General features: G+C 49.5%; 1 protein-coding gene across 1 annotated transcript in view; it reads right to left on the bottom strand.

Annotated features, from left to right (window-relative positions):
- Positions 1-26060, bottom strand: part of Dlgap3 (DLG associated protein 3) — a 99138-nt gene that overhangs the window by 55058 nt on the left and 18020 nt on the right. The window contains exons 2-5 of the mRNA XM_045151378.1: positions 13527-13609; positions 10896-12053; positions 4338-4543; positions 3946-4018 (exon numbers count right to left, since the gene is read on the bottom strand). Coding sequence (XP_045007313.1) covers positions 3946-4018; positions 4338-4543; positions 10896-12002 — 1386 coding nt within the window. The 5' untranslated portion in view covers positions 12003-12053; positions 13527-13609. The remainder of the gene's footprint in view (positions 1-3945; positions 4019-4337; positions 4544-10895; positions 12054-13526; positions 13610-26060) is intronic.

Below are 26060 nucleotides of genomic sequence, written 5' to 3'. Positions count from 1 at the left end.
GAGAGATGGGTTAGTGGTTAAGGCACTTGGCTATAAAGCCAATAGACACAGGTTCAAGTCCCCAGTACCTAAGTAAGCCAGATGTACAAAGTGGCTCATGTGCCTGGAGTTTGTCTACAGTGGCTAGAGGCCCTGGTGCACCCATTCTCTCTCTCTCTCAAGTAGATAAATAAAAAATATTTTTAAAAAGGGGCCTTAGGACTTTGCATTTGTGAGAACAAGAGAAGAAAAAATTGCCAGACCTTAGACTAAGTCAACTATGCACATTAAAATTATAAGGGTGACCATAAAGAACAAAATAGAAGATGCAACTGTCAATCCATTGTAGGATTTGGCAGGGAGAAAAATAAAGAAAATTGAATCAATCCAAAAGAAGATAGCCAAAGAACAGAAACCATCACCCTGCCAGATGTGGTGACATAAACCTGTAATCCCAGCTCTCGGGAGGCTGAGGCAGAAGGATCATCACAAGTTGAGGCCACCCTGAGCTACACAGCAAGTTATAGGCCAGCCTGAGCTATAGAATAAGTCCCTATCTTAACAGCTAAGAAAGGGAGTGAGGGAGGGATGGTAAAGGAGGAGGGAGGAAAGAAAGGAGGGAAAAAGAAGGAAAGGGAGGGGAAGGGAGGAACATAGGAAGAGAGAAAGGGGGAAGGGAGGATGGAGAATCATCCAAACAGCAGGATTAATGGCACAAAATGACAGAAATGAATCTAAGCATATCAGCAATCACAATAAATATAAATGTATGAAAGTCTCAGGCAATTAGCAAATGGATATTTAAGATCGATATAGCTCTAAACTATTTACAAAATACATACCTGAAACATAGGAGACAAAAAGCTTTAATGCCAAGGGTAGAAAAAGGTGTTCTAGGAAAACATTAAACAAAAAAAAAAAATACACTTAAGAGGAAAAGGATGATTAAAGATAATAGCGTAGCAACTCTGCTGCTTTCAGCCTCTTTCCTCTTCTTAAAGCAAGCATTCTAAGTCCCGCCTCCAGGAGAAATATGCCAAGTATACATGCTGTTAGATAATGTAAAGTGGGAGGAGAAACGAGGAGGAGGAGAAAGGAGAGGAATAGGAAATGTTTGGGGAGGTTGAATTAAAATTTTAGAACATTTGAGGAAAAAAAAAAACTGAACAAAGCAAAGAAGTTGGGAATGGAAGATTCTGGGAAGAAGCATGCAGGGAGAAACAATAGCAAAGGCCCAGGTCCTGAGGCTGGAGCCCACCTGAGATGTCCCAAGAGCAGCCCAGGTCTAGTGCCATGGGAGGGGACGAGAACAGCGGCGGAATAGGGACTTAAGGTAGCCCTGGCCCGCTCATGCAGACCCTTACAAATCACAGTGAGTCCTTGATGGTTACTCCGAACAAGGTGAGGGCTCCAAGCAGAAAGGTGAGGAGCTGTAGTTGTGTTTTAAAAAGACCGCTCTGGCTCTACTGACAGAATATAGCTAAGCCTGGACAAGACAGCAGACCAACCAGAGAGCAGCACAATGACAGACAACCCGTGGTGACGTGCAGCGTGGTAGTGAAGGGTAGACGGATCCCGGCCCTGCCCATCCTCTGAAGGCGAGACTAACAGGTTTGCTGAAGGACGTGGGAGAAAGAGAATAGTCAGATTGAGTTCATGGGCTGAGGGAGTACACCATGCTCGAGAGTGGTACTCAGCATTGGCAAGGGGCTGGGCTCGATTCCAGGGAGGGAGGGAGGGAGGGAGGGACGGGAAAAGAAAGGAAGGAGGAAAGAAAGCAGGAAAGAAAGGGTGAGACAAAGCAGGAGGGAGAGGAAAGGGAAGGGAAGGGAACGGAAAAAACAAAGACTGACTTTGGTCTTTCAGAACAGAATTCAAGCTGGGCATGGTGGCACATGCCTTTAATCTCAGTACTTGGAAGACAGAGGTAGGAGGATCGCTGTAAATTTAAGACCAGCCTGGGACTAGAGTGAGTTCTATTTCAACCAGGCTAGAGTGAGACCTTATCTTGAAAAAACAAAACAAACAAACAAAAAAGATTAGAATTCATAGAAAAGTAAAACCGCTATTATGTGAAAAGGAGAAGAGAATGCTACGGAGCAGTGATTTGAGGCAGCGGAGGAGGCGGAAGGATCAGCTTCACGTGCTCCTGTACATCCAAGTGAGTTCCACAAACATGCTGGTGTCTCTAGGAGACACTGGGCTGGAGTTTAGCATCTGGGAGTCATCGGGCTCCCAATAATATTCAAAGCCGTGAGCCGGGATGAGATCACTTAAGGAATGGGTGTGGAGAACCATGCAGGACCGACGACGGAGCCCTGGAAAACTCCAGTGGTGACCTCCTGAGACACAGCCTAGGCTAGGCAGGCAGAGTGGGGGTGGGGAGGAACTAAGGCGTGTGGAGTCCTCACAGCTGCCCGAGAGGAGTGCTTCCGGAAGGAGAGGCATCAGCAGATGTTGCCGATGGGCCAAGGAACATGAAGACTGGGCACCCTCCAGCGCGTTTAGGAAAACAGACTAGCCTGATGCGGAAAGACAGCTGTGCCCGTCAGATTCCCTGATTCAGGAAATGGAACAAAGGCACACTAAGGAATGCTGCTGTGAACAATAGGAGCCAATATGGACAGTCTTCTGCACAGCTTTTTGCATTTTGCTTCCCTACCCCACCCCCCAAGCACACAGTAAAAATAGCTAACCTTTATTTAAGTACTGGCTATGTGCCAGGAATGCTATTATGATGCCTGTTTTTAAATAGGGGAAAACAGGGGCTCAAAAGAAGTCAGGGAACTTGCCCCAGGTCACTCAGCTGGTAAGTACTTGAGAAGGTTTATCCAACCCCATCCCTTGCATTTAACTACTAAACTGGGGCTGAAGAGATGGCTTAGTGGTTAAGGCATTTGCCTGTGAAGCCTAATGATCCAGGTTCGATTCCCCAGTACCCACATAAGCCAGATGCACATGGTAGCACATGTGTCTAGTGGCTAGAGACCCTAGCACAACCATTGTCTCTCTCTCTCTCTCTCTCTCTCTCTCTCTCTCTCTCTGTCTCTCTCTCTCTCTCTCTCAAATAACCAAATATTTTTGTTGTTGTTGTTTTTGTTTTTCAAGGTAAGGTATCACTGGTCCAGGCTGACCTGGAATTAACTATGTAGTCTCAGGGTGGCCTCGAACCTATGGTAATCCTCCTACCTCTGCCTCCCAAGTGCTGGGATTAAAGGCGTGTGCCACCACACCCAGCTAAAATTATTTTTATTACTAACCAGTCACAGCCTTCATATAATCAAGGGGGGGAGATCTATGCTGAGGTAGGAAACTCACTTTTATAAAGCATCAACTTTGGTCCAGATTTCTTGGATTTGAATGCAATGTTCTCCTGAACTCCCGTAGATCTTTGGAGGGGTATCTATCACTACCATTGTCTTTTACATTGTTTGTTTAAGATTAATGTCTTACTATGTATCCCGGGTTGGCCTTGAACTCATGATCCTCCTGCCTCCACCTCTCAAGTGCTGGATCTAAAGAGTGCTAGGATTACAGGTGTGTATCACCACTCCTGGTTTAGTGTTGTCCTTTCACAGATGAGAAAGAAGTCTCTTGCTGGTGGGAAATCCAGGTAGTGGAAGCAGCTGTGTCAGAATTCAGCCCAGAAGTTTGGGGAGACCTCTGGCCACCTGTACCAACCAACCTGACCTGATGCGTACGGTGGGTGGGCTGGGGGGCCCTGAGAACCAGTGTTACCCTTCCTCACAGGCTTGTCACTTTGAGCACACTTGGTGGCTTCCAAGGGTGTGATGCTTAGAGATTCCCAACTGGGGTCAGTTCCAGCAGTCCTAAGACATGTTTCTGGGCCTCCCCACAACCAGACCTGCTTTCCAGCCATAGACACTGATTTTAAGGCTTACACTGAGCACAAACCAGAACAGCCTTACCCAGCCTGCCCTCTTGGTATACACGGCCTCTGCCTACCTGTCCAGTGGTGAGGGAGCGGCTATAGCCAGGGATGGAGCTCCGGGGGTGGATCCGGGGTGGGACACAGCAACTGGAAAAGGACCAAACAGCAGAGTCAGGATGAGTATTTTTGGGGGGAGGCTGAGAACAATCAATGACGTATTGGGGCTTCTGCCCAGACTCTATGCCCCAGAACTCCTGAAAGGGATCTCTCAAGGGACACTGAGCAAATGGACCCCCCAAATAGAAGCACTCCATCAGAGACCATGACCAGAGACCACCACTCCCTTTATATGGCACAGGGCAAGGCGGCACCTCAACTGAAGCAGAATTCTGCACACACCTCCTGCAGGAAGCCAGCATCTGTCCCTTGACCCCACCCCGCCCGGCCCCGGCCTCCCAGTCCTTACTTGATCCGGGCGGTGTCCACACTGGAGGAGCGGCGGGAGGCAAAGCGTCTGGCCAGTGCTTTGGGAGACGTCTTGGGGCTACCGTCTGAGTCTCCGCTTTCCTCGTCCCCCATGGCTTTGATGTAGCTGCCGCTCCGCATCCTGCGGCAGGGGATCTCCCCATCCTTGCCACCCGTGGGGTAACCCCCCCAGTCATCTTGCGGCACCTGCAAGGATAAGGGCCTCTATCTCTCACACATGTCCCTGGTCAGTCTAGATAAAGGAGCCTCTTCCACCCATGGCCAGTGGGTGGCGCTCTACCAGGCCAGGGGGGCAGATCTGCACAGAAGGACCTGGAGGGGTGGTCTCAGGCTGTTCCCTCACCCTTATAGGAGATGCCAGATCGACCTCCACTTAACTGAGGGCCACCTACAGTATCTAAGGATGTGACATACCGGCAGTCAAGAGACTGAAGATCAAAGTCCCGAGTGACCTGTCAATTGCATCCCCATCAGTGAAGTATCAGTGACCATGATCACCTTTCACCCCTGTCTCATCCATCCTTTTCTCCTGTTTCCCTTTCACATGCTCCCACTCTCTCCCAGCCCTTGAAGAGCCACGGAGAGTGTTAGGCAGGAAGTAGATCAGACCCGTGTGGGGAGGGAGCTCTCAACAGTCCAAACCGAGGCCGGGTGGTAAAGGACCAGGAGTGGGGCAGCAGCTCAAGTGGCAGGAGGGAGACCAATTAGGAGGCTGCGGCTGTTATCCAGGCAAGAGATGATGAAGCCTAAATTAAGGCAATGACAATGAGGGGGAAGAGAAGGAGATGGAGATGAGAGGTGTTAAGGAGCCTCCGTGAGCCTGATTAGTCCTGGGGGAGGGAAGAGGAGGTGGGGAAGGAGTTGAGCATGACTTGCGAAGGCTGATGGCTGAGGACCTGGGGAGGTGCTGTAGGCCACCCAGCCACAGAACCCCCACAGAAACAGGTTTGGGCAGAGGTGACAGGCTCAGCGTGGAACACCCAGAGTTTGACATAGAACAGCTGAGAAGATGGCCGGGTATTTAGTTCTGAGGCTTCTTGGGGAGATCAGCTGGAGGTATATCTGTGGAAGCTGAGGTTGGCAGCTAGGTCCCCCAGAGTGAAAGAGACCCCCAGGGGGATAAGGAAAAGAGAACTGAGGGAGACCCACTGACATTTAAAGACGGCGGGGGGGGGCGCTGCAAAAAAACGAAGAGAAGTCTGCGAGGTCACCTGAGAAGGAGTGGGCAGAGGGGTAGGAGGCAAGTCAGGAGAAAGCCACGTCACAGAAACAGGAGACATTTCGAGAAAGGGAGTCGATTATGTCAAATGCCACAGTGCATTCGGAGGTTAGTAACTTTGGCTCCAGAGTCAGGAAAGCCACGTACCAATTCTGACCCATCGCTTGCCAGCTAGGTGAACTCGACAGAGCCAAGCAGATCAAGCTGTAAGCCATCAGTCTCCTCGTCTGTGAACTGGGAATAGTCATTAGACCTGCATCAGAAGATTGCTGGGAAAGACAAATGAGCCAATATAGGGTTCCCAGAACATAGTGAGCGCTCCATAAATGCTGGCTGGTCCTCTAGGTGCTGGAGGCACCGTTGGGGGACAGCTGCCAGAGAACACTGGTGACTTCTGCCAGGACACTTCCAAGGACAGGGCGTGGCAGTCTGGTGACAGGGAGAACTAAAGGAAAATGAGTCTGTGCTCTGAGAAATCAGCAAAGAAAAACAGGAAATGGAAGGGGATAAGGTTGAGGAGAATTCTTGGTTTCTTTTTCTTTCTCTCTCTCCCCATCTCTCTCTCTCTCTCTTTTGTTTTCTTTTTCAAGGTAGGGACTTGCCAGGCATGGTGGTGTACAACTTTAATCCCAGCACTCGGGAGGCAAAGATAGGAGGACTGCCATGAGTTTGAAGCCACCCTGAGACTACATAGTGAATTCCAGGTCAGCCTGAGCTAGAGTGAGACCTTACTTCCAAAAACCAAACCAAAACAAACAAACAAACAAAAACCCAACAACAAAAGGTAGGGTCATGCTCTAGTCCAGGCTGACCTGGAATTCACTATGTAGTCTCAGGGTGGCCTTGAACTCATGGCGATCCTCCTACCTCTGCCTCCCGAGTGCTGGGATTAAACGTGTGTGCTGCCATGCCCAGCAAGAATTTTTCTTAAGGGTAAAAGTAACTTTGGGACATGTATATCACCCCTCCCCAAGGCTTAGCAAATATATCAGGAGGAGGAGCAGAAGGAATACTAGAGTTGGGAAGGGGTAGTGGTGTGGAATGCTGACCATAGGGAATGATCTGGCTGCCAGTCCACTCTTGAACCCACACAGCATGAGATCTGCACAAGACCGGACCACTCAACATGGGTCATGGAAGGGAGACAGGCACATGGGTCTCACTTCTCCCTGAGGATTTTATACACAGTTAATGACTGATGAGGGAGGGACATTTTCTTTAGTGGTGCAGCCACTGGTTAGGTGCCCAGACACTTGTAAACAAAACCTCACCCATGCTCCTGTAAACAATCCTAATAAAAACCACTAAGACAAAAGTAAAAAAGATAGGAAAGCTATGAGGAGGGGAGTTAGCAGGAAGTGGGCAAGAGGGGGTAATAGGGATGAATATGATTGAAATATATTATGTACATATATGAAAATGTCATAATGGAAACTACTATTGTGTATAATTAATATGTGCTAATTAAAAATAACTTTATCTTTGTGGTTCTTTTAATGGGTGCACCAGGGCCTCTAGCTGCTGCAAAATGAACCCCAGACATATCTATCACCTTGTGCATCTGGCTTACTTGGGTCCTGGAGAATTGAACCTGGGTCCTTGGTTTTTGCAGGCAAGCACCTTAGCTGCCAAGCCATCTCTCCAGCCACCCACCCACCCCAAGAAAAACCTAAGAGCTGAGCATGGTGGCACACACCTTAAACCCCAGCACTCAGGAGGCAGAGGTAGGAGGATTGCCATGAGTTTGAGGCCACCCTAAGACTATGTAGTGAATTTTAGGTCAGCCCGGGCTAGAGCGAGACCCTACCTCAAAAAAAAAAAAAAAAGACTGGATGAGGACTGGGGATGTGGCTCAGTTGCTAGCATGAGCAAAGCCCTGGGTTCAATCCCCAGCACCCTATAACACAGGTGTAGTCAAACATGCCTGTAATTTCCGGAAGTGGGAAAAGCAGGAGAATCAGAAGTTAAAGGTCTTTCTCAACTACATAGTGAATTTAAGGGCTACATGGGATCCTGTCTCAAACAAACAAACAAATAAAAAAAGGCTGGGCGTGGTGGTATGCACACCTTTAATCCCAGCACTTGGGAAGCAGAGGTAGGAGGATCGCCGTGAGTTCGAGGCCACCCTGAGACTACATGGTGAATTTCAGGTCAGTCTGGGCCAGAGTGAGACCCTACCTTGGGGGGCTGGGGGGAAAGGCTCAGTAGGTAAATGCTTGCTGCACAAGCCTCCGCACCTAATTTCAGACCCGGGGCCCGCGGCGGCACTCACATAAAAAGCTGGATGTGGGGCTGGAGAGATGGCTTAGCGGCTAAGCGCTTGCCTGTGAAGCCTAAGGACCCCGGTTCGAGGCTCAGTTCCCCAGGTCCCACGTTAGCCAGATGCACAGGGGGCACACACATCTGGAGTTCGTTTGCAGAGGCTGGAAGCCCTGGCGCGCCCATTCTCTCTCTCTCCCTCTATCTGTCTTTCTCTCTGTGTCTGTCTCTCTCAAATAAATAAAAATTAAAAAAAAAATTATAAAAAGCTGGATGTGACCGGGCGTGGTGGCGCACGTCTTTAATCCCAGCACTCGGGAGGCAGAGGTAGGAGGATCGCCATGAGTTCAAGGCCACCCTGAGACTACAGAGTTAATTCCAGGTCAGCCTGGACCAGAGTGAGACCCTACCTCGAAAAACCAAAAAAAAAAAAAAAAAAAAATGCTGGATGTGGTGTGGTAGCGAGTGTACGCCTGCAGTAAGACAGGAGGCAGAGACATGAACATGAGAATCCCTGGAAGCTCAACAAGAGACCCAGACTCCGAGACGGAAGGTGAGAACTGGCATTCAATGGTGTGGATAGTGGAGGACTGATCTTCAAACGTAAAGGAGGTGTCATTGAAGACAAGGGGAGAGGGCTAGAGAGGGCCCAGGCAGACAGCAAGGATTTAAGAACACTTTTTTTTTTGAGGAAGAGTTTCAAGCTGACCTGAAATTCACTATGTAGTCCCAGGGTGGCCTTGAACTCACTGCAATCCACCTACCTCTGCCTCCCCAGTGCTGGGATTAAAGGCGTGCGCCACCATGCTCGGCTAAGAACACTTTTAAGAAGAGGTTAAACAGGGGAAGAATGAGAGCTCCGAGGAGAAACGAGCGCTCACAGAGAGCATGGGGTTCAAAGGGAGGGTGAGGAGAGTGAGGGGACAGGGACGCATATGAGAGCCAGAAGGTTGCCTCAGGAAGGAACACGCGCAGGGAGGGACTAGGGTTCCCTCGGAAGCAAAGAGATGAGTCTCCACAAAGGGATGAGGGCTCAGGGTAGAAACAGAGGATACAGAAAAATATTTGAGGGCAGGCTGGTGTCCAGCTATAGAAGCTGGGCTTCAGGAATGGGGTGAGGAGGGCTGGAGAGATGGCTTAGCGGTAAAGGTGCTTGCCTGCAAAGCCTAAAGGACCCAGGTTCGATTCCCCAGGACCCACGTAAGGCAGATACACATGGAGGCACATATGTCTGAAGTTTGCAGTAGCTGGAAGCCCTGGTGTGCCCATTCTCTCTCTCTTTCTCTTTCTGGTTCTCAAATAAATAAAGAAAATGAAAAAGAATGGGGTGAGGAGTCCAGTGAAGATATCTGGTCTGATGAGGACAGCCTCCCTTGCTGTTACAGCAGAATAGCTACCAGGCTATGTGGAACCCCCCCCCCCCATGGGCTCTGACTCCCCAGTGCTAAAATGCTCCCAGGACCATTCTCCCCATGCTTGACAGAGAGCAGTGGCAGGAGGCCAGCAGATGGGCTGGCCAGAACACACTCTGTCACACTGCAGGGATCCCACTCCACAGCCACTGCAGAGCTCCTGGCTCCTCTGCAGGACACTGTGAGGTGCATGTTAACAAGGAAGCCCCCAGGGAGGTCAGGACAGCCCCGGAGAAGCAGCAGGGAACAGCAAAAATGGTGGCCAAGACTCCAACGTTCGGCTATGAGAGACGAAGGGTGAGTGTTCCCTCCAAGCACCCTTCAAATCTCAGCTGAGAGCACCGCCTAACCCAGGGAGGGGCAAACTCAAGCCAACCTACCACCTCCAATCCCAAGAAGCCTCTTCTTGCCTCTGCTACGGCCTTATTTGCTCTCACCGGCTCTCGTGAGGTTCCCCCGAGAGAGCACTAACATGTGACCCCACTTACCAGCAAGGCCAATGTCACCCAAAAGACCCATGCAGCCTCGCTTCTCCATAATGCCCCATTCTTCCTAGAATACTTTTAATCCGACTAACTCCAACCTCTCCATGGAGATTCAGCCCAGGGGAGCCAGAAGCCTCCCCAAGCCCCTCCTGGTCACCACCACCAGGTGGGCCAGAGGCCTCCTCTGGATTTCCTTGGTGCCCGAGCTTCTCTTCCATCCCACTCTACCATATTATATTCTGTGCACTTTCTGGTCTCTCCCCTGGGAACTGTGCGCTCTCAGCAGCATCTCTGTCTGCACCTCTGCATCTGCAGCACCCAGGCACGCTCACTGTGGGTTAACGACCCAGGATGAGCGCAGGTTTGGGAGGTAACCCTAAACCGGCCAGACCTCCAGAACTTGTGTTGACTTTTCCTCCTAACACGACAAGGAGAGCTTATGAAAACAATGTGGGCTGGGCGAGACTGGGACGAAGGGCTCATGAGAAGGGGGTCAGAGCTCCTAGCCTCCATGTCAGGGGCCACAGAAGCTGTAGGACAAAACAGAATAACATCCCAACTCTGGACTGCACGGTCCATTGTCGGGAAGCCTTGCCTGGCATGACCACAGGGCTCGGACTCCAGTGTGCTCCAACCTAAGTAAAACACCCCAAGGTGGAGCCCTCAGAGTAGCTCCATGGTTTCCCAGGCTGTCCAACCACAGGTAGGGAGAACCCCCAACAACATCTGGACCACCAAGATTTGAGCAGAAAAAGGTCTAGCGATAAGCTTGGGGCAGAAGAACTGTTTTCCAACTGCCCAGTTCCAAGCTCAAGGGCAGTGAAGCCAGAGGGCACCACACTGCCTTCCTTTCATTCCCTTCACCTTATGCTGCCTCTAAACTCAGAAGACAGAGGTCAGCACATGTCATCCAAAACAAGTCAAGGAGAAGTCCTCCTGACACTGACATATGCCATTAGAATAGAAGAGCCCCTTAATTGCACAGACCGGGAAATTGAGGTCCCAAAGGGGGCTCAAGGTGTCACATCGAGGCAGAGCCCCCTTCCCTCCAGGCTCTCCTTCATAGGAACAGCTTGCTCCCATCCAACTGTGTCCACTCTTCCCCTAAATGACCAGATTGGTGAGGACTCAGAACCCTGTTTCCCCCAAACCCAAAGCCTCACCTGCAGATAGTGATAAGTCCTGGCTTTAGCCTTTGTCTCTGGACCCAGGAGCCCTTTGCCTGGCCCGGCCCCTGGGTATCCATCCCGACCCTGGCTGACCATCATGGTATGCCAGGCACTTCGCTTGACCGACTGTCCATCCAGTGACATGGACATGCCAGTGCAGGCAAGACAGCGGCCTTCTGACCCACCCGAGCGCCCCTTGAAACTCAAGTCCCGGTAAGACCCATCTGGAGCGTCCAGACAAAAGGGACCACCAGGCTCCCCAGGGGGCCTCCCGCCCACCAGGAAGCCACTGTCACTGTCCAGATTGTCATCAGAGCTCCACCAGCCTGTGGCCTTGGTCTGGTGCCGCCCATCCCCCTTGCGGTCCTTGCTCTTGCTTCTCTTGCCATGCCGGGATTGGTGGTGGTGGTGGTGGTGATGGTGGTGGTGGTGGTGGGAGGTCTGGGGGCCTCCAGAACCCGGACCAGAGTAACTGTCTCCGGCAGAACCGCTTCTTCCTTCAGCCTTGGGCCCATTGTAGTCCCGCTTCCCCGGTGCCTCCAGAGAGTGAGACTTGGCAAAGAGCTTCTGCACGGAGTGCACCAGGTGCCGGATGCGGCTAGGGCTTTCACTGCGGGCCTCGGGGGCAGCTCCAGACCCCGGACCTGGCCCAGGCCCAGCCCCCGCTGGGCCTCGCTGGTATGGGAGCGTGTGGAAGCCATCTTGCTGAACTGGTAACTGCTTTTCAAACTGATCCAGGAGTGTGGGAGGCAGGCGGGTGGCACCCTTGCCCTGTGGATGGCCCACACAGTCTTCACAGGTGTCGAAGGGACCCTGGCCAGGGTACATCCTGGGGAAGGTGCTGCTGCCTCCCCCAGCCCCGGCCCCCCCTGGCCCTCCCTCAGGGCCTACTGATGGCCCCTCACTCAGGCTCAAGGGCCCTTCGGGAGAAAGATGCCCCAAGCCAGCTCTCGGGGTACAGAAGCGGGGCTCGGTGGAAAAGGCCTCCCTGGAGCCCAGCAGGTATGGGGCCCTGGCAGCTGGGCCCACGTCCATATGCTGCTGGTCAGCAAAGCGGGCTGGGCGGGGATGGCTGCCTCGGTCGCCATGGTAACCCCTCATGGCCTCAGCAAAGGCTCTTCATAGTGTTGGGGGCCAGGCCCCAGGAACCTCCTGGGGAAATAGGGAGAAAAGGGATTCGAACTGAACAACAGGCCATTTCAGCTAAAATCGTCTTTCATTAGGCATTGTGGTGTCCCTGGTAGGTGATGCATATCAATTTATTATGATTAAGCGTACTCTTTCCACACATGGGCTGAAAAGTCCTTAAAACAGTCATAGTCATAATAGACAAGACACAAGGGCACACAATTCAATCATTCATCAAATGCTACAAATTTGATAAATACTTACAAGAGAAAACACTTTCAGCCAAATGGGGTTTTTAATATCCTTAGATTATCAAAAACAAAAGGAGGCCCAAGCAAACATACAACAGATTCAAAGAAACCAGTCATTAAGTGAACTAGCCTGTAACAAGCTGGGTTTTAACAAACTGATGCAGAGTCAGCTCCCAGCCTCAGCCCACTGCCAGCAGGTGCCAGGCCTCAGGTTACATAGCCCAGCCTTGGGATGCAAGAGAACACTGGATCCAATCTACATGTCCACACCATTCCACAGAACCCTTCCTCCGTCCCCTCCCCCCACCACCGCCGTCCTTCCACACCCAGGTCCTTCTCTCCAGCTACAGGCTCCTTCCCCTTTCCTCCCCTCAGGACTGAACAAGGAAGGAAAAATTGAGGTGACACCTCCTCCTTCCTTTGCTGGGTTCCAAATACTCCCAAATGAAATTTCATCTTCTGCTTATCACCCCCCCCCAACTCCATCTCCATGGGAGGGGAAGCACCGGAAGAGGAAACATCCCAGAGGAGGAATGCTGGCTATATACGGCAACCTAGGAATCCTGGACTGAGAGTGGAACCCAGGAGTTCCTCCTCCCAGGAATAGTGGGCTGGTGAGTCGGGGAGCCAGTGGAGAAGCAGCTCTGGAACCAGTGTCCCTGGCCTCCGTCCCAGGCTTGCCAAGGCTACAGGACAAGAGAGGTCAGCTCTCAGCAAGAGCTGCCTCCAATCAGAGCTCCAGGAGCTGCCAGGACAGGAGCTATGGCAGGAGGAGGTGACAGCAGGGGGGGACAGGGATGGAGGATCTGGCAGACGGAGCCCTCCCTCATCCCAGACCAGCTCCTGGGCCATCTGCTGACAAGGAGAAGATGACAGCCTCGAAGAGTCCAGACAGAAACACCTCTAAGAGTCGATCTCCTTCCCCCAGCACTCCCCCGCCCCCAATGTCAAAAGCTTCTTCCAGACCTCATCCACAAGAGCTCCTACTGCAGCCTATTTCCCCAGCACTTACGATATACCAAGTACCATGCAGGCTTCACATTCTCCAAGCCCACTGAAATCCTGTAATGTAGATATATTATCCACACTTACTTACCATAAGAAAATGGAGCTCACAATGGTGAGGTCACAAAGCCAGTAAGTAGATGAGTCACTTTGAACCAAGATTTAAGCCCAACTATTCAGGCTGAGAATGTGAATCTAACTCCCACCCTCCACCCAGTCAACCAGAGCGCCTCCCACTCACCATCCAGTGTGTCCCATCCTTGTTGTCAGGACCCCCACCACCAGGCAGAATCCTAACTCCAGCAGGCTCAGGACCACTGGCTCCTGATGGAAAAAAAGAGGAATGATCAACCAAGAGGAAGGCAAATTCTCCTGAAGTCCTTAGGATGAGGCCCTGATAAGTCTCCTTGCCCATCCTCCCCATCCCCCCCACCCCAAACCAGGACTGATTGGATCCCCCACGAAGCAGAGCCTTCAGACCCTCAGGGAAATGTAGTTGGCTTCATTATGCAAATATATGCAAATGAGCTCACAGGTTGGACTACCTCCAACTGCAGGTGGCTGTGTGATCTGTCCGTGGTGCTGAGCCACAGCATTTTCATTGCTCTTAAAGATAGCGGCCTTCCATAGACATTTGTTGAGAAGTACATATAAGTAATTTAAGTGTGATCCTGTTCTTAAAGAATCTAGACTCTAACTAGAGCAACCTCTCACATGGTACAGTTGCTTTGGAGAATATATATATATATATATATATACATATTTTAAATTTTTTTGCGGTAGGGTCTCACTCTAGCCCAGGCTGACCTGGAATTCACTATGTAGTCTCAGGGTGGCCTCGAACTCATGGCGATTCTCCTACCTCTGCCTCCCTAGGGCTGGGATTAAAGGCATGCGCCACCACGCCCAGATCTAGCTTATATATATTTTAGATAGTTTTATTTATTTATTTGCAAGCAGAGAGAGATAGAGAGAACAGATGAAAACATAACGAATGGGTGCACCAGGGCTTCTAGCCACTGAAAACAAATTCCACATGCATGTGCCACTTTGTGCGTGTGGCTTTACATGGGCACTGGGGAATTAAACCTAGGTTGTTAGGTTTTTCCGGCAAAAGGTTTAACTGCTGAGTCATCTATCCAGCCCTGGGTCCTTATATTTTTGGCCAAGCTATTCCTACTTCCTAGAGTCTCCTTTCATCCACCCTCAAGCTCTCCTCCTGGCTAGCACTCACATAAAGCCCCACCTTCCCCCAGAGACTTTCTGCGCTCTTTATTCTCAGTTATGCCTCTCAACTGGGCTCTTATAACAACCAGAATACCCCCATGGAGGGAGCTATCACACTGCATTGAAACGACTTTTGTCTTTATCTGTACCATTACCATGTAGTCCTCAGAAGGATGGCACACTGTGCCCGATTCATCTCTGCGTCTCTATCACCTAACCTAGGGCTTCGCCCAAAGCTGTCCTTAGTAAGTGGGCGAGTGAATGACTATGCTGGAGAAATACTCCAGGTCCGTTCCAGTGAGAGCAAGGCCAGACTCATTAAGGGAAAATCAAGGAAAACTTCCCAGAGAAGAGGGGATTTGAAGTACAAGATGGCTATGTGCTCCACAGACACAAGCTGGGGATGGGATAATTCCCAGTGGAGAAACCAGCCTGGTACAAGGCAGATAAGGAATCCTGAGGAGTGGGCTGGGAAAGTTCCAGAAGACAGTTAGGGTCTGGCAAATACCAGGACGTTGAAAGAGACGGAAAGGAAGATGACTGTGAAGTCCGCAGCAGCCGTGACTGGAAGACTAATGATGCCATTATTAGACACAGGGATGTCAGGAAGGAGAGCTAGCTTTGCAAGCCATGATTAATAACAGTGAAAGAGACACAGTCAGACATCAGGAAGAACTTCCTGACCCTGAGGGATTAGACAATGAAGAAGATTCTAGAAACCCCTGGGAATATTCCACAGAGACGAGGGTGAGATATATCCATCTCCCAGGCCACCCTAGGGCCTGGACCAGGGTAATTGTTGGTTATTTTGCCCACAGGGACACTAGGATGGCTTTGTTGATCTCTCGTGCCTATCTGCAAGAAAATTTTCTGGGATAAAAGCGGAGAATTCAGACCAAGATGGCTGCCTCTCAAAATCATGGAAAAGTATTTGAAATCACCTTCCCACCTGGGGTAGAAGCTTTGCTATCCTGGTCCTTCACCCACCCATGCGTGTTCCTCTCCCTGCCTCAGGCAAAACACACGTGTTAGTCTCACAGCACAAAGGGTATTTTGGCTGAACCATCCCGCTGGGCACCATCCCATTGACTCTGTGGTTACATCAAGACAGAAACCTGCACTGAACTTCCCAATGGTGGATGCACTCAGGGGCTCCTTGTTCCCAGCATTGTACAGGTGCTGTTGCGAAGCTGCTGAGCTATCATCAGGATCTTTGAGATCATGTACCCCAAGCTGGCCTCAAAATTGTTATGGACCCAAGGATGACCTTGAACTCCTGATCATCCCGCCTCCACCTCCCCAATGCTGAGATGACAGCTGTGTGCCACTACGCCCAGCTTGTCATCAAGATCTTACCAAACTTCAGTCTCACTAACACCTGTCAGTGTTTTCTAGCTCTGGCCTCAGGGATGAGCTCTGTAGTCGCTCCTCTCCACACACACACCTATTGGGTTTCCTTACTTGGGACTTATGGGGAAGTACCATCTGGGGTGAAAGCCAGACCCAAGACCAAAGAGTATATGACACTAGCCAAGTGACCTAACTCATCTAAACCCAATGACATCTGCTTACCTATCACCCAAGACTCTAATGAAAACCAAAATGACACCATGCATTAACACTCTACATGTTTGGGCTGGGGAGATGGATCAGTGGTTAGAGATGTTTGCTGTGCATGACTGGTGACTGGAGCTTGGATCCCCAGCGCCTACAATAAAGCCATACATGTCTACAGACCCAATGAACCTACGGCAGTGAGGTGGAGTCAGAAGAAGCCCAAAGCTCAGGCTAGGGAAATGGCTCCTCAGTTAAGCACACTTTGTACACAAGTATGGCGGCCTCAGACTACCCCAGTTCAACTCTCCAGTACACACACAAGCAGTTGGGTATGACCACACACATCTATAACCCCAATCCCATAGGGTAGCAGAGACCTGGGAATTGTCAGGGCTCAAATATATATATAACCTCCAAGATTGGAAAGAGACTTTAGCTCAAACAAGAGCAGGCAGAAGAGCAATAGAGTGGGACACCTTAGGTTTTGCTCAGGCCTTTGTAGGGAGCACGTCCTGCTGCAGGTGAGTGCATAAGGTGCCGCAAGGGCACATACACGTGCACACACCACATGCATGCGCACACATTAAAAAAGAGAAAATGAGGGGCTGGAGAGATGGCTTAGCGGTTGAGTGCTTGCCTACGAAGCCTAAGGACCCCGGTTCAAGGCTCGATTCCCCAGGACCCACGTTAGCCAGATGCACAAGGGAGCGCATGCGTCTGGAGTTCGTTTGCAGTGGCTGGAGGTTCTGGCGTGCCCATTCTCTCTCTCTCTCTCTGCCTCTTTCTCTCTGACTGTCACTCTCAAATAAATAAATGAAAATAAACAAAAAATTTTTAAAAAAAGAAAGAGAAAATAAGCCAGGCATGGTGGGGCACACCTTTAATCCCTGCACTTGGGAGGCAGAGGTAGGAGGATTTCTGAGAGTTCAAGACCACCCGGAGACTACATAGTGAATTCCAGGTCAGCCTAGGCTACCGTAATGCCCTACCTCAAAAAAAAAAAAAAAAAAAAAAAAAAAAAAAAAAACCAGAAAAAGAAAATGAAAAGAAAAAAAAAGAAGATATCAAAACTCAAGGACCAGTCATTGGTAGTGGTGAGAGAGAGAAACACTATCTCAAACAAGATGGAAGATGAGAATTGACATTCTGAGGTTATCCTCTGACCTCCATGTGCACGTGGCCAAACATAAACACACATACAAATGCATACACCAAAAAATATATAAATTAATTTTTAAAAAACTGTAAAATTTTACACAATGCAATCACTCATATGACATCTTTATTTATTTGTTTACTTATTTATTTGAGTATTCTTTTTTTGTTTTGTTTTTCTGAGGTAGGGTCTTACTCTAGCCCATGCTGACCTTGAACTTACTCTGTACTCCCAGGCTGGCCTCAAACTCATGGCGATCCTCCTACCTCTGCCTCCCGAATGCTGGGGTTAAAGGTGTGAGTCACCATGCCTGGTTTATTTGGGTGTTTGTTTGTTTGTTTGTTTGTTTAAGACAAGATCTTGCTATGTAACCCAGATTGGCCTCAGACTCATGGTGTCCCTCCTGCCTCAGCTTCTCAGGGGCTGGTATATTCCAGCACACCCCACCAAAAACCTTTATTTTGAATTTCCAGAACTCCCAATGTCTGGACAGCAAACAATTAAATCCAAGCTAATGGGGGAGAAGAGATCCCCATTTATGGATTTTCTCAAGAAAGGATTTCTTTCATGACTGGTTTCCTCCTACATACTGTGCTTAGGACCCCATCCCTCCACCCTCAGCCCCATCCTGCTCGTAAACAGAATCGGTGAGAAGGCAAGGCCAGTGAGAAGGGGACTCGCTGTTCAATCCATCACATGTTCTATGGGTTTTGCTGCCTATAAATAGATGGGCCCACTTATTTCCATACGCACCACTCACTTTGGCTGACAAGCTAAGATTGATCCCAAGCTCTTTTTCTCTCTCCTCACCTCCCTTGTAACCAGAGGCCACATGATTCCATGTTGCCTAATGATTTATTTAATTAATTAATTAATTTTACTTTTGGTTTTTCCAGTTAGGGTCTCACTCTAGCTCAGGCTGACCTGAAATTCACTATTCAGTCTCGTGATGACCTCAAAATCATAACAATCTTTCTACCTCTGCCTCCCAAGCACTGGGAATAAAGGTGTGTTCCAGTACGCCCAGCTCAATTTACTTATGTGCATGTGTGCATGCGTGTGTAAGGGCACACCAGAGTCTTTTGCAGCTGCAAATGAACACCTTACACTTGTACCACTTTTTTTGCATCTGGCTTTATGTAGGTACTGGCAAATCAAACCTGGGCAATCAGACTTTGCAAGCAAATCCCTTTAACGACTGAGCCATAACTCCAGACCCTGGCCAATGATTTATATTCAAAAATATGCCTAGGGTTTCTGAGAAACATTTTGCCTTTTTGACAAAAGGAGTGGGGCTTGCCAATGCCATTCTTCCTCCCCTGCTTTTTGGCTGGAATGATTTCATGATGGCCAGAGGTTGGGCAGCTACTTTGCCACCATGAGAGAGATGCCTAAGGAATTACGAAGATGTTAGCTGTGGCACCATCCAGCCAAGGAACCAACACAAGCAGTTGCCTTTCTCTAGGCTCATAAATGATAAGGCATGAACTCACTATTTTAAACCACTTTGAGCCAGATTGTCTGCATTTGCAGCAACAGGAAGCAGGGCTAACAAATCCAACTAAACCTCTGAACATCACCTTCTGCCGGGACATGTGCAAAAGTCTCCTAACTGGTCTCCCCGCTTCGCTTCTTACCCTGCTCTAACCCAAATGATCATCTGGAAATGCAAACGTAATCATGTCACTTCTCTGCTCCCAAATCTTCACTGGCTCGCGGACATCCTTGGATTAAAGCATCTTAAGTTGGTCAGCCAGGCCTGCAGCCTCTGGCCCTTCCTGTCTTTCCAACATCCTCTCCGCACATGCTCCCCCTTGCCCTCTCTGCTTCAGCCAAGACGGTCTTTTTTCAGTCCCATGATCCTCCACATCACGGGGCCTATTCCCCATCCAGAGAGCTTTCCCCACCCACCTCTGCTTTGCCAACTCCTGCCTGCCCTTCAGATCTCAGCCCGGTGGCTGCTTCTTCGGGAAGCGTTCTCTGGCCTCTCTGACTAGGTCAGATCCCCCTGCTGTTTGCTCTCCAGGCACCATGTACCTTGCTCTTACACAGTTACCATTTTAAGTCTATGTGATTCTGTGGTTGTCAGTCTCTCCCACTGGAATGGATGTTGCATACAGGAATTTTGACCATCTTGTTCAGTGCCTTTCCCCCACCCTCCCACTGCAGCCCCAGGCACGACGCTAGGTCTGTGGCGGGTATCTGCTGAGTGAACGTGAGCCCGCGGAGAACAAGCACCTTCCACTTAGGACATTTTGAGTCTCCAAATCATTCCAAGATATGATAAGATCCCCCTAGTCCCATTTAATTCTTTTTAAAAATATTTTATTTGTTAGAGAGAGAGAGAGCACCAGGGCCTCTAGCCACTGCAAACAAACTTCAGACACATGCACCACCTTACGCATCTGGTTTTACATAAGTACTGGGGTATCGAACCAGGGTCCTTAAGCTCTGCAGGCAAGCTGCTTAGATGCTAAGCCACCTCTCCAGCCCCCTACTCTCATTAAAGAAAAAGAAACTGAGGAGGATGAAGAGATGGCTTGGCTGTTAAGGCACTTGCCTGTGAAGTCTAAGGAATCAGGTTTGATTCCCCGTGACCCACGTAAGCCAGCTGCACAAGGTGGCACCTGAGTCTGGAGTTCATTTGCATTGGCTGTATGCCCTGGCATGTCCATTCTCTCTCTCCTCCTCTCTCTCCCTCTCTCTGACTCTTTCTCTCTCTCAAATAAATAAATAATTTTAAAAATAAAAGAAAGAAACCAAAGCTTGGCCTGCCCAAGATCACACTGACCATTGGTGGCAAAGCCAGGAATCAAAAGCCCACATGTCCCAACTCCAAAGCCTTATCTTTTCTCCTGCCCATGCTGCTAGATCAGAGAAGTCAAGTTTCATAAATGTCATTTTGAAATAACACAGTAATAAGCAACCAACCAAATAAATGGACCTCACAGATACCACAAACTTCAGAACTAACCAGAGCCTCATTTACCCTTCTCCTCTGTGTGGTGAGCATGAGTTTATACCAAATCCAAGGTCACATGATAAAGCAAGCTTCCAAGCACTGTGACAATTTGTATACTACTGTCACTTGCCCCATTTCTTTCTTTTGTGAGACAGGGTCTCATGTAGCTCAGGATGGCCTCAAACTCCCCATGTAGCCAAAGATGACCTTGAACTTCTGAGCCTTCTGCCTCCACCTCAAGTGCTGGTATTACACAGGTGCATCTGACCACTCCCAAATCACGCATTGCTGGGGATTAAACGCCAGGATTTTGTGCATACTAGGCAAGCATTCTATCAACAGAGCTACATCCCCAGCTCTGTTTCTTCATTGTACTGCATTGAGTCATGTCTCTACTATCCCAAGACACAGAGCACTGCTCACATGGGAACCTCGGGCTGAGGCTGCGATGACTTCTGCAATTCCCCATGGCAGGCTGGGAAGTGGGAAACAGAGGAGTCTGGGAGGTTGCCGTGTGTGACAGCTCCTTCTGTGATGTAGCTTGAATCTATCTGGGAATGGAAGAAGTGGCACAGATGCCGTCACCAAGAAATTACCCAATTTAGCACCAACTACACAATCCAGCAATTAGTTTCTTAAACCGGAACTTGCGGGGGGCTGCCAGGCTGGCGGGGTTGTTGTTACAAATCTCACTGGGAAACCAGCTGTGTAATTCGCCAGGAGGTTGTCACTGCCCCAAGCAATTACCTTCCAGAAAAAGAATGAAAAATGGGGGAAGGAAAAGGACTGCAGAGGAAAGAGTAGCAACAGCGTTTTCTCTTCCTCTCCCCCGGGGGGCCCTGCCCAGCCAAATCAGTTGGTTTTCCTTACCGGAGACCTAGTTGACTCACAAACTCCCTGGATCAAAGCAGTTTATTTCTGTGGTTCTGCCACCTGGCTATCTAGGCTTGAATCCCCTTCCACTCACTCACTAGCTGTGTGCACAGGAGGCAGGTGATTCACCTCTCACCACCCATCTTCTCATCTGTAAAATGTGGACATCGTGGCCGCCATCAACGTGCTAAAGATGTACTTAATAACATAAAGTATATAAACCCTTAGCCCTGCAGCCAGCACACAGTAAATACTCAATAAAGGTGGCTCTCTAGAGGTGTCATTTCAGGCTGGAGAGACGGCTTAGCAGTTAAGCACTTGTGCCCGTGAAGCCTAAGGACCCTGGTTCGAGGCCCGATTCTTCAGGATCCACGTTAGCCAGATGCACAAGGGGGCACACGCGGCTGGAGTTCATTTGCTGTGGCTGGAAGCCCTGGTGTACCCATTCTCTCTCTCTCTCTCTCTCTCTCTCTTTCTCTCTCTCTCTCTCTGTCACTCTCAAATACATAAATAAAAATGAACAAAAAAAATTTTTTTTAAAGATGTGTCATTTCATTTTTTTTTTCTTGCTTGCTCCATGGTTTCCAGTGTGACCCTGAGTTGATCACTTCATCTCTCTGGAATAACCACCTAAGGCTAAAGGTGCTCTGTTGGTGTAAAGAGAAGTTGTGTTCACATCTGGGAACCTAGGGGTGTAGGTGTGCTTCACAGAGACAGCAGCTCAGAGGCCACTACAAAGTAATGCTTTGGGCAAAGATGGAGATTAAAAAAAAAAAAAAAAGTATTAGCTCATTCACCACTTCCCTCGGGAAGCTTCGTGGAGAACTACAGGCTGGGTATAATGGTCACTGGGTATAAGTGTCACTGCTTTCTCACTGGGGTGATCAGCCTTATCCGACCCCCTCCCATAGAGACCAAGAGATCACCCTACCCTCACCACTGTCAGTTTCCACATAGCTGAACTCCCAGCAAGTGAAACCTGGGATTCATTTTGTTGCTGGGAACCTGGGTTCCTCCTCGACATCGATGGGTGAGCCACATGTGCCCTCAAGACCTCCAGTTTCAGGCTTTGTCTAACCACACCCCTCTTTTCCCTGTGTTGACCTGACCACCCTGGCTGGGAGCGTGTGTGTGTTTCCCTTGCAGCCCTGGAACTGACAGCAGCTCAGGTGGCTGGGGCAGCGCGTCCACTGGGAAAGGGGGGGCCTCAGGGAGCCCTCACATACAGCCTCTGGCTCGCAGCGCTCATGACTGTCCTTGCCTTTGGATTCCTCCCGAGCCCCACACCTAGTCCTGCATCCACTTCGTCCTGAGCCCCTTTACCAGTCTGTCTCTGGTTTTGCTCAAATTCCTTGGGCAGCATCTCTGTGGAAGGGCTGGTGCTGGTCCCCGACTTCTCTAACTACCCAGCTCCATGGCCCAACCATAGCTTTTAGACTCCAAGGAAAATCCTCCTGCCACCTCCCCTGCCACAGAACCTGAAGGAGGGACAGAAGGGAAGGAGGGAGGGTGGCTTGCAGGCTCACTCCCTCGCCTCCATTACTTTCATCAACTCTTCCCAGGCGCTTAGGGCAGTATGGCTGTAGAAAATGGGTTTACTTTGCCTGAACACTCAAGACATTTCGGCAGATCTGAGCTTAAACGCATCTGCTGACCCATCGGACGGTGCTCAGCCTGTGAATAACCCACACTACCTAGAAACTCTTTGAAAATCCCACCTCAGGGGGCTCTGCACTTGATGTTCTCTCTGCTGGAACACTCTGCCCCAGATATTCCCATGGCTTCCTGTGTCTCATCTTTCGGGGCCCAGCTCAGAGAGGCCTTCCCTGACCACTCACTCTGAGCCTGAGCCTCATCCCTCTGGGTTCACTCTACATCGCCCCATTTCGCTGCCCTCATACCACTTATTGCTCTTTGAAATTGCTTTCTTCCTCCATTATGTTTTTATAGTATGTCTTCTCGTGATGGAGCACAAGCTCCAGAGAGCAGGGGCTGGGTCCGCCTCCTGTACTGTGAGATTCTGCTTGTCAAGAAGGATACCTGCCACTAACAGGCAAGAACAAATGAGCTCCCTTGCAGCCCACAGCAAGGGACTCCGTATCTCCCCCTCCCCAAAGCCCTCAGAATGCTCAGGAGGATCAGTATGCAAAAATCCTGCCTCTTGAGGCTGAAGAGATGGCTTAGTGGTTAAGGTGCTTGCTGGCAAAGCCAAAGAACCCAGGTTCGATTCCCCAGTACCCACAGAAAGCCAGCTGCAATAGGTGGCTCACACATCTGGCAGCACATGTGTCTGGAGTTCGTTTGCAATGGATAGAGGCTCTGGCGTGCTCTTTCTCTACCTGATTTTTTTTCTTTCTCTCTCAAACAAATAAATAAAAACACATTATAAAAGAATCTGGAGCCAGGCATGGGGGCACACCCCTTTAATCCCAGCACCCAGGATGCAGAGGTAAGAGAACTGCTGTGAGTTCAAGACCACTCTGAGACTACACAGTGAATTCCAGGTCAGTCTGGGCTAGAGTAAAACTCGACCTCAAAAAACCACACACCACACACACACACACACACACACACACACAAATCCAGGCTGGAGAGATGGCTTAATGGTTAAGGCACTTGCCTGAGAAGGCTAAGGATACAGGTATGTTTCCCCAGTTCCCACATAAACCAGATACACAAGGTGGAGCATGTGTCTGGAGTTTATTTTCAGTGGCTAGAGGCCCTGGCATGCCCTTTTTTTCTATACACCTGTCTGTCTATCTCTGTCTCTGTCTCTCTCTCTCTGTAAAAATAAATAAATAAAAAGAAAATTATGGTGCTGGAGAGATGGCTCAGCAGTTAAGGTGTTTGCCTGCAAAGCCTAATGATCTGGGTTTGATTCCCCAGTATGTGTCTGCAGTATGTTTACAGCAGCTAGAGACAGTGGTGGGCCCATTCTCTCCAAGTCTCTTCTCTTTGTCTCTCTCTGTTTGCAAATAAATAAATATATTTTTTAAAACAAAATATTTTTTTTAAGTCTGTCTCCAAACACAGCCCTGCTTCCCATTCACCTACAGTCTCCCCCAGATATGCTCTTCTGTTCAAGGAAGGTAATGGGGGAGGAGTAAAAAAGGGTGACCCTCTCAACACCACAGACAAAGAACTTGGGAGGAGACTCTCAGGGCTGAGACGCAGGAGTAAGGCTTAGCACCCGTCATGAACCCTGGGTAGATCTTTTCACTCAGGTTTGCTGGGCCCCGGCTCCTTCTCCAGCTGGAACCATGTAGTCAAGAGGCCCCAGAAGCAAGTCTGTGCTTCCTTCTCCAGAACTTCCAACAGCCCCCGAAACACAACGAGCTGATCCATCTCACTTCTCATGGCCAGCCACTTCCAGTCCACCCTCAGCTGTCAGCTGAATCTATCAGAACCACAAGCTGCTGAACTTCACTCCTCATAGCCAGCCACTTCCTGCCCGTTCTCAGCTGCTAGCTGAATCTATTCTTAGTCATGTCCACCCCTGCCCTCCTGAAGGTCTCCAGGAACACTCTCTGGAGAGTTACCCCATGCTGACAGGGAAGAGTTCAAGGATCAGAACTCCTCTGAGACCCTGGCCAGGGGCGGCTACTGAGAGAGACTGTTGGTTCTGGGTCTTAAGCTAAATTGTTTGGGCTCATATGCAAGGTCCATCAGTTATTAAACATGACACTTAAGAATTACCTTCCCATCTTTCTCAAGTTTCCCATTTTCAAAAGAAAGCAAGAATAGTCCCTTCTGGGACTAGGGATATGGTTCAGTAGAACAGTGGAGAAAGTGTATGAGAACCAGAGTTCAGACACCCAGCACATATGCAAATGCCAGGTGAGCATGACAGCCTGCCTGTAAACCCAATGCTTGGAAGACAGAAATAGGAGACCCCTGCAGCAAGCTGCCGAGCTAGACTAGCCGAGTGGGTGAGCTCTGAGTTCAAGTGAGAGCCCTGCCTGAGTAAATAAAGTGGAAATCAATCAAGGAGTACACTCAATGTCAACCTCTGCTTTCCACATGCAAATCCACATGCACGTGCACCCACACTCATAAGAACATGCATACACACATGCACCCACAATGCATGTAAGATGCTTGGCATAGAGCTGAGGGTTAAGCTTTTGACCAGAAAGAAGCCATTCAATGTGTGAGAACTAGACCCAGGGCCTCTAGAGGATTTCTCAGACAGCTTTGGGCAGAAACTGTAGCCATGCCTGATGGGTTTGTACTAGAAATGGGTACTCTGAAAACTCCTTCATTTTGTGAGTCTAGGAATTTGTTTGAAGACCTCCCACATCTTGAGCGTGCAAAAGACAGTAGAGCAGCCCTAGTGGCCAAAGACAATGGCATCTCAAGGAATTACAGGTTCTTGGGTCACAGACCCCCAAAGACCTGTGTGGCCAGAGATGATGATCTCTTTTCCCATTCCAGGGATCAAGGACAGTAAGTCTTCTGGGTGAGGTGGTGCACACCTTTAATCCCAGCACTTGGGAGGCAGAAGTAGGAGGATCATCATGAGTCCGAGGCCACCCTGAGACTACATAGTAAATTTCAGGTCAGCCTGAGCTAGAGTGAGACCCTACCTCAAAAACCAAAAAAAAAAAAAACAAAAAAAGAATTCAGCATAGCAACCCTGTAGCTGGGAACTGGAACAACTATCACCCACCTCCACCTGTGCTACTGCCAGTGATCATAAACAACCCATTTTCTCTGCCTGAGCCTTAATGTTCCCATCTGTAAAATAGGGATCATGGTAGCTGCTTCCTTGGGTTGCACAATGAGTAACTGACTGATCAGTTCAAAGCACTAGCACATTGGCCTCCATATGTTGACTTCTGACATAAGCATCCTAGCATTTTCTTCTATTGATGTGTGACTTGCCCTGGTCTCCAGGGGGCTGCCAGATCGGAGCCTGCCAGGGCCACCAAAGAACAACAGGTTATAGCCCAAGTCCATGACCAAGTTTGGTGGACATGAACTACTGAGCCAGACTAGAC

Source organism: Jaculus jaculus, chromosome 5 (genome assembly GCF_020740685.1).
Source record: "Jaculus jaculus isolate mJacJac1 chromosome 5, mJacJac1.mat.Y.cur, whole genome shotgun sequence".
Taxonomy (NCBI): domain Eukaryota; kingdom Metazoa; phylum Chordata; class Mammalia; order Rodentia; family Dipodidae; genus Jaculus; species Jaculus jaculus.
This window is presented reverse-complemented; position numbering and strand designations above follow the sequence as displayed.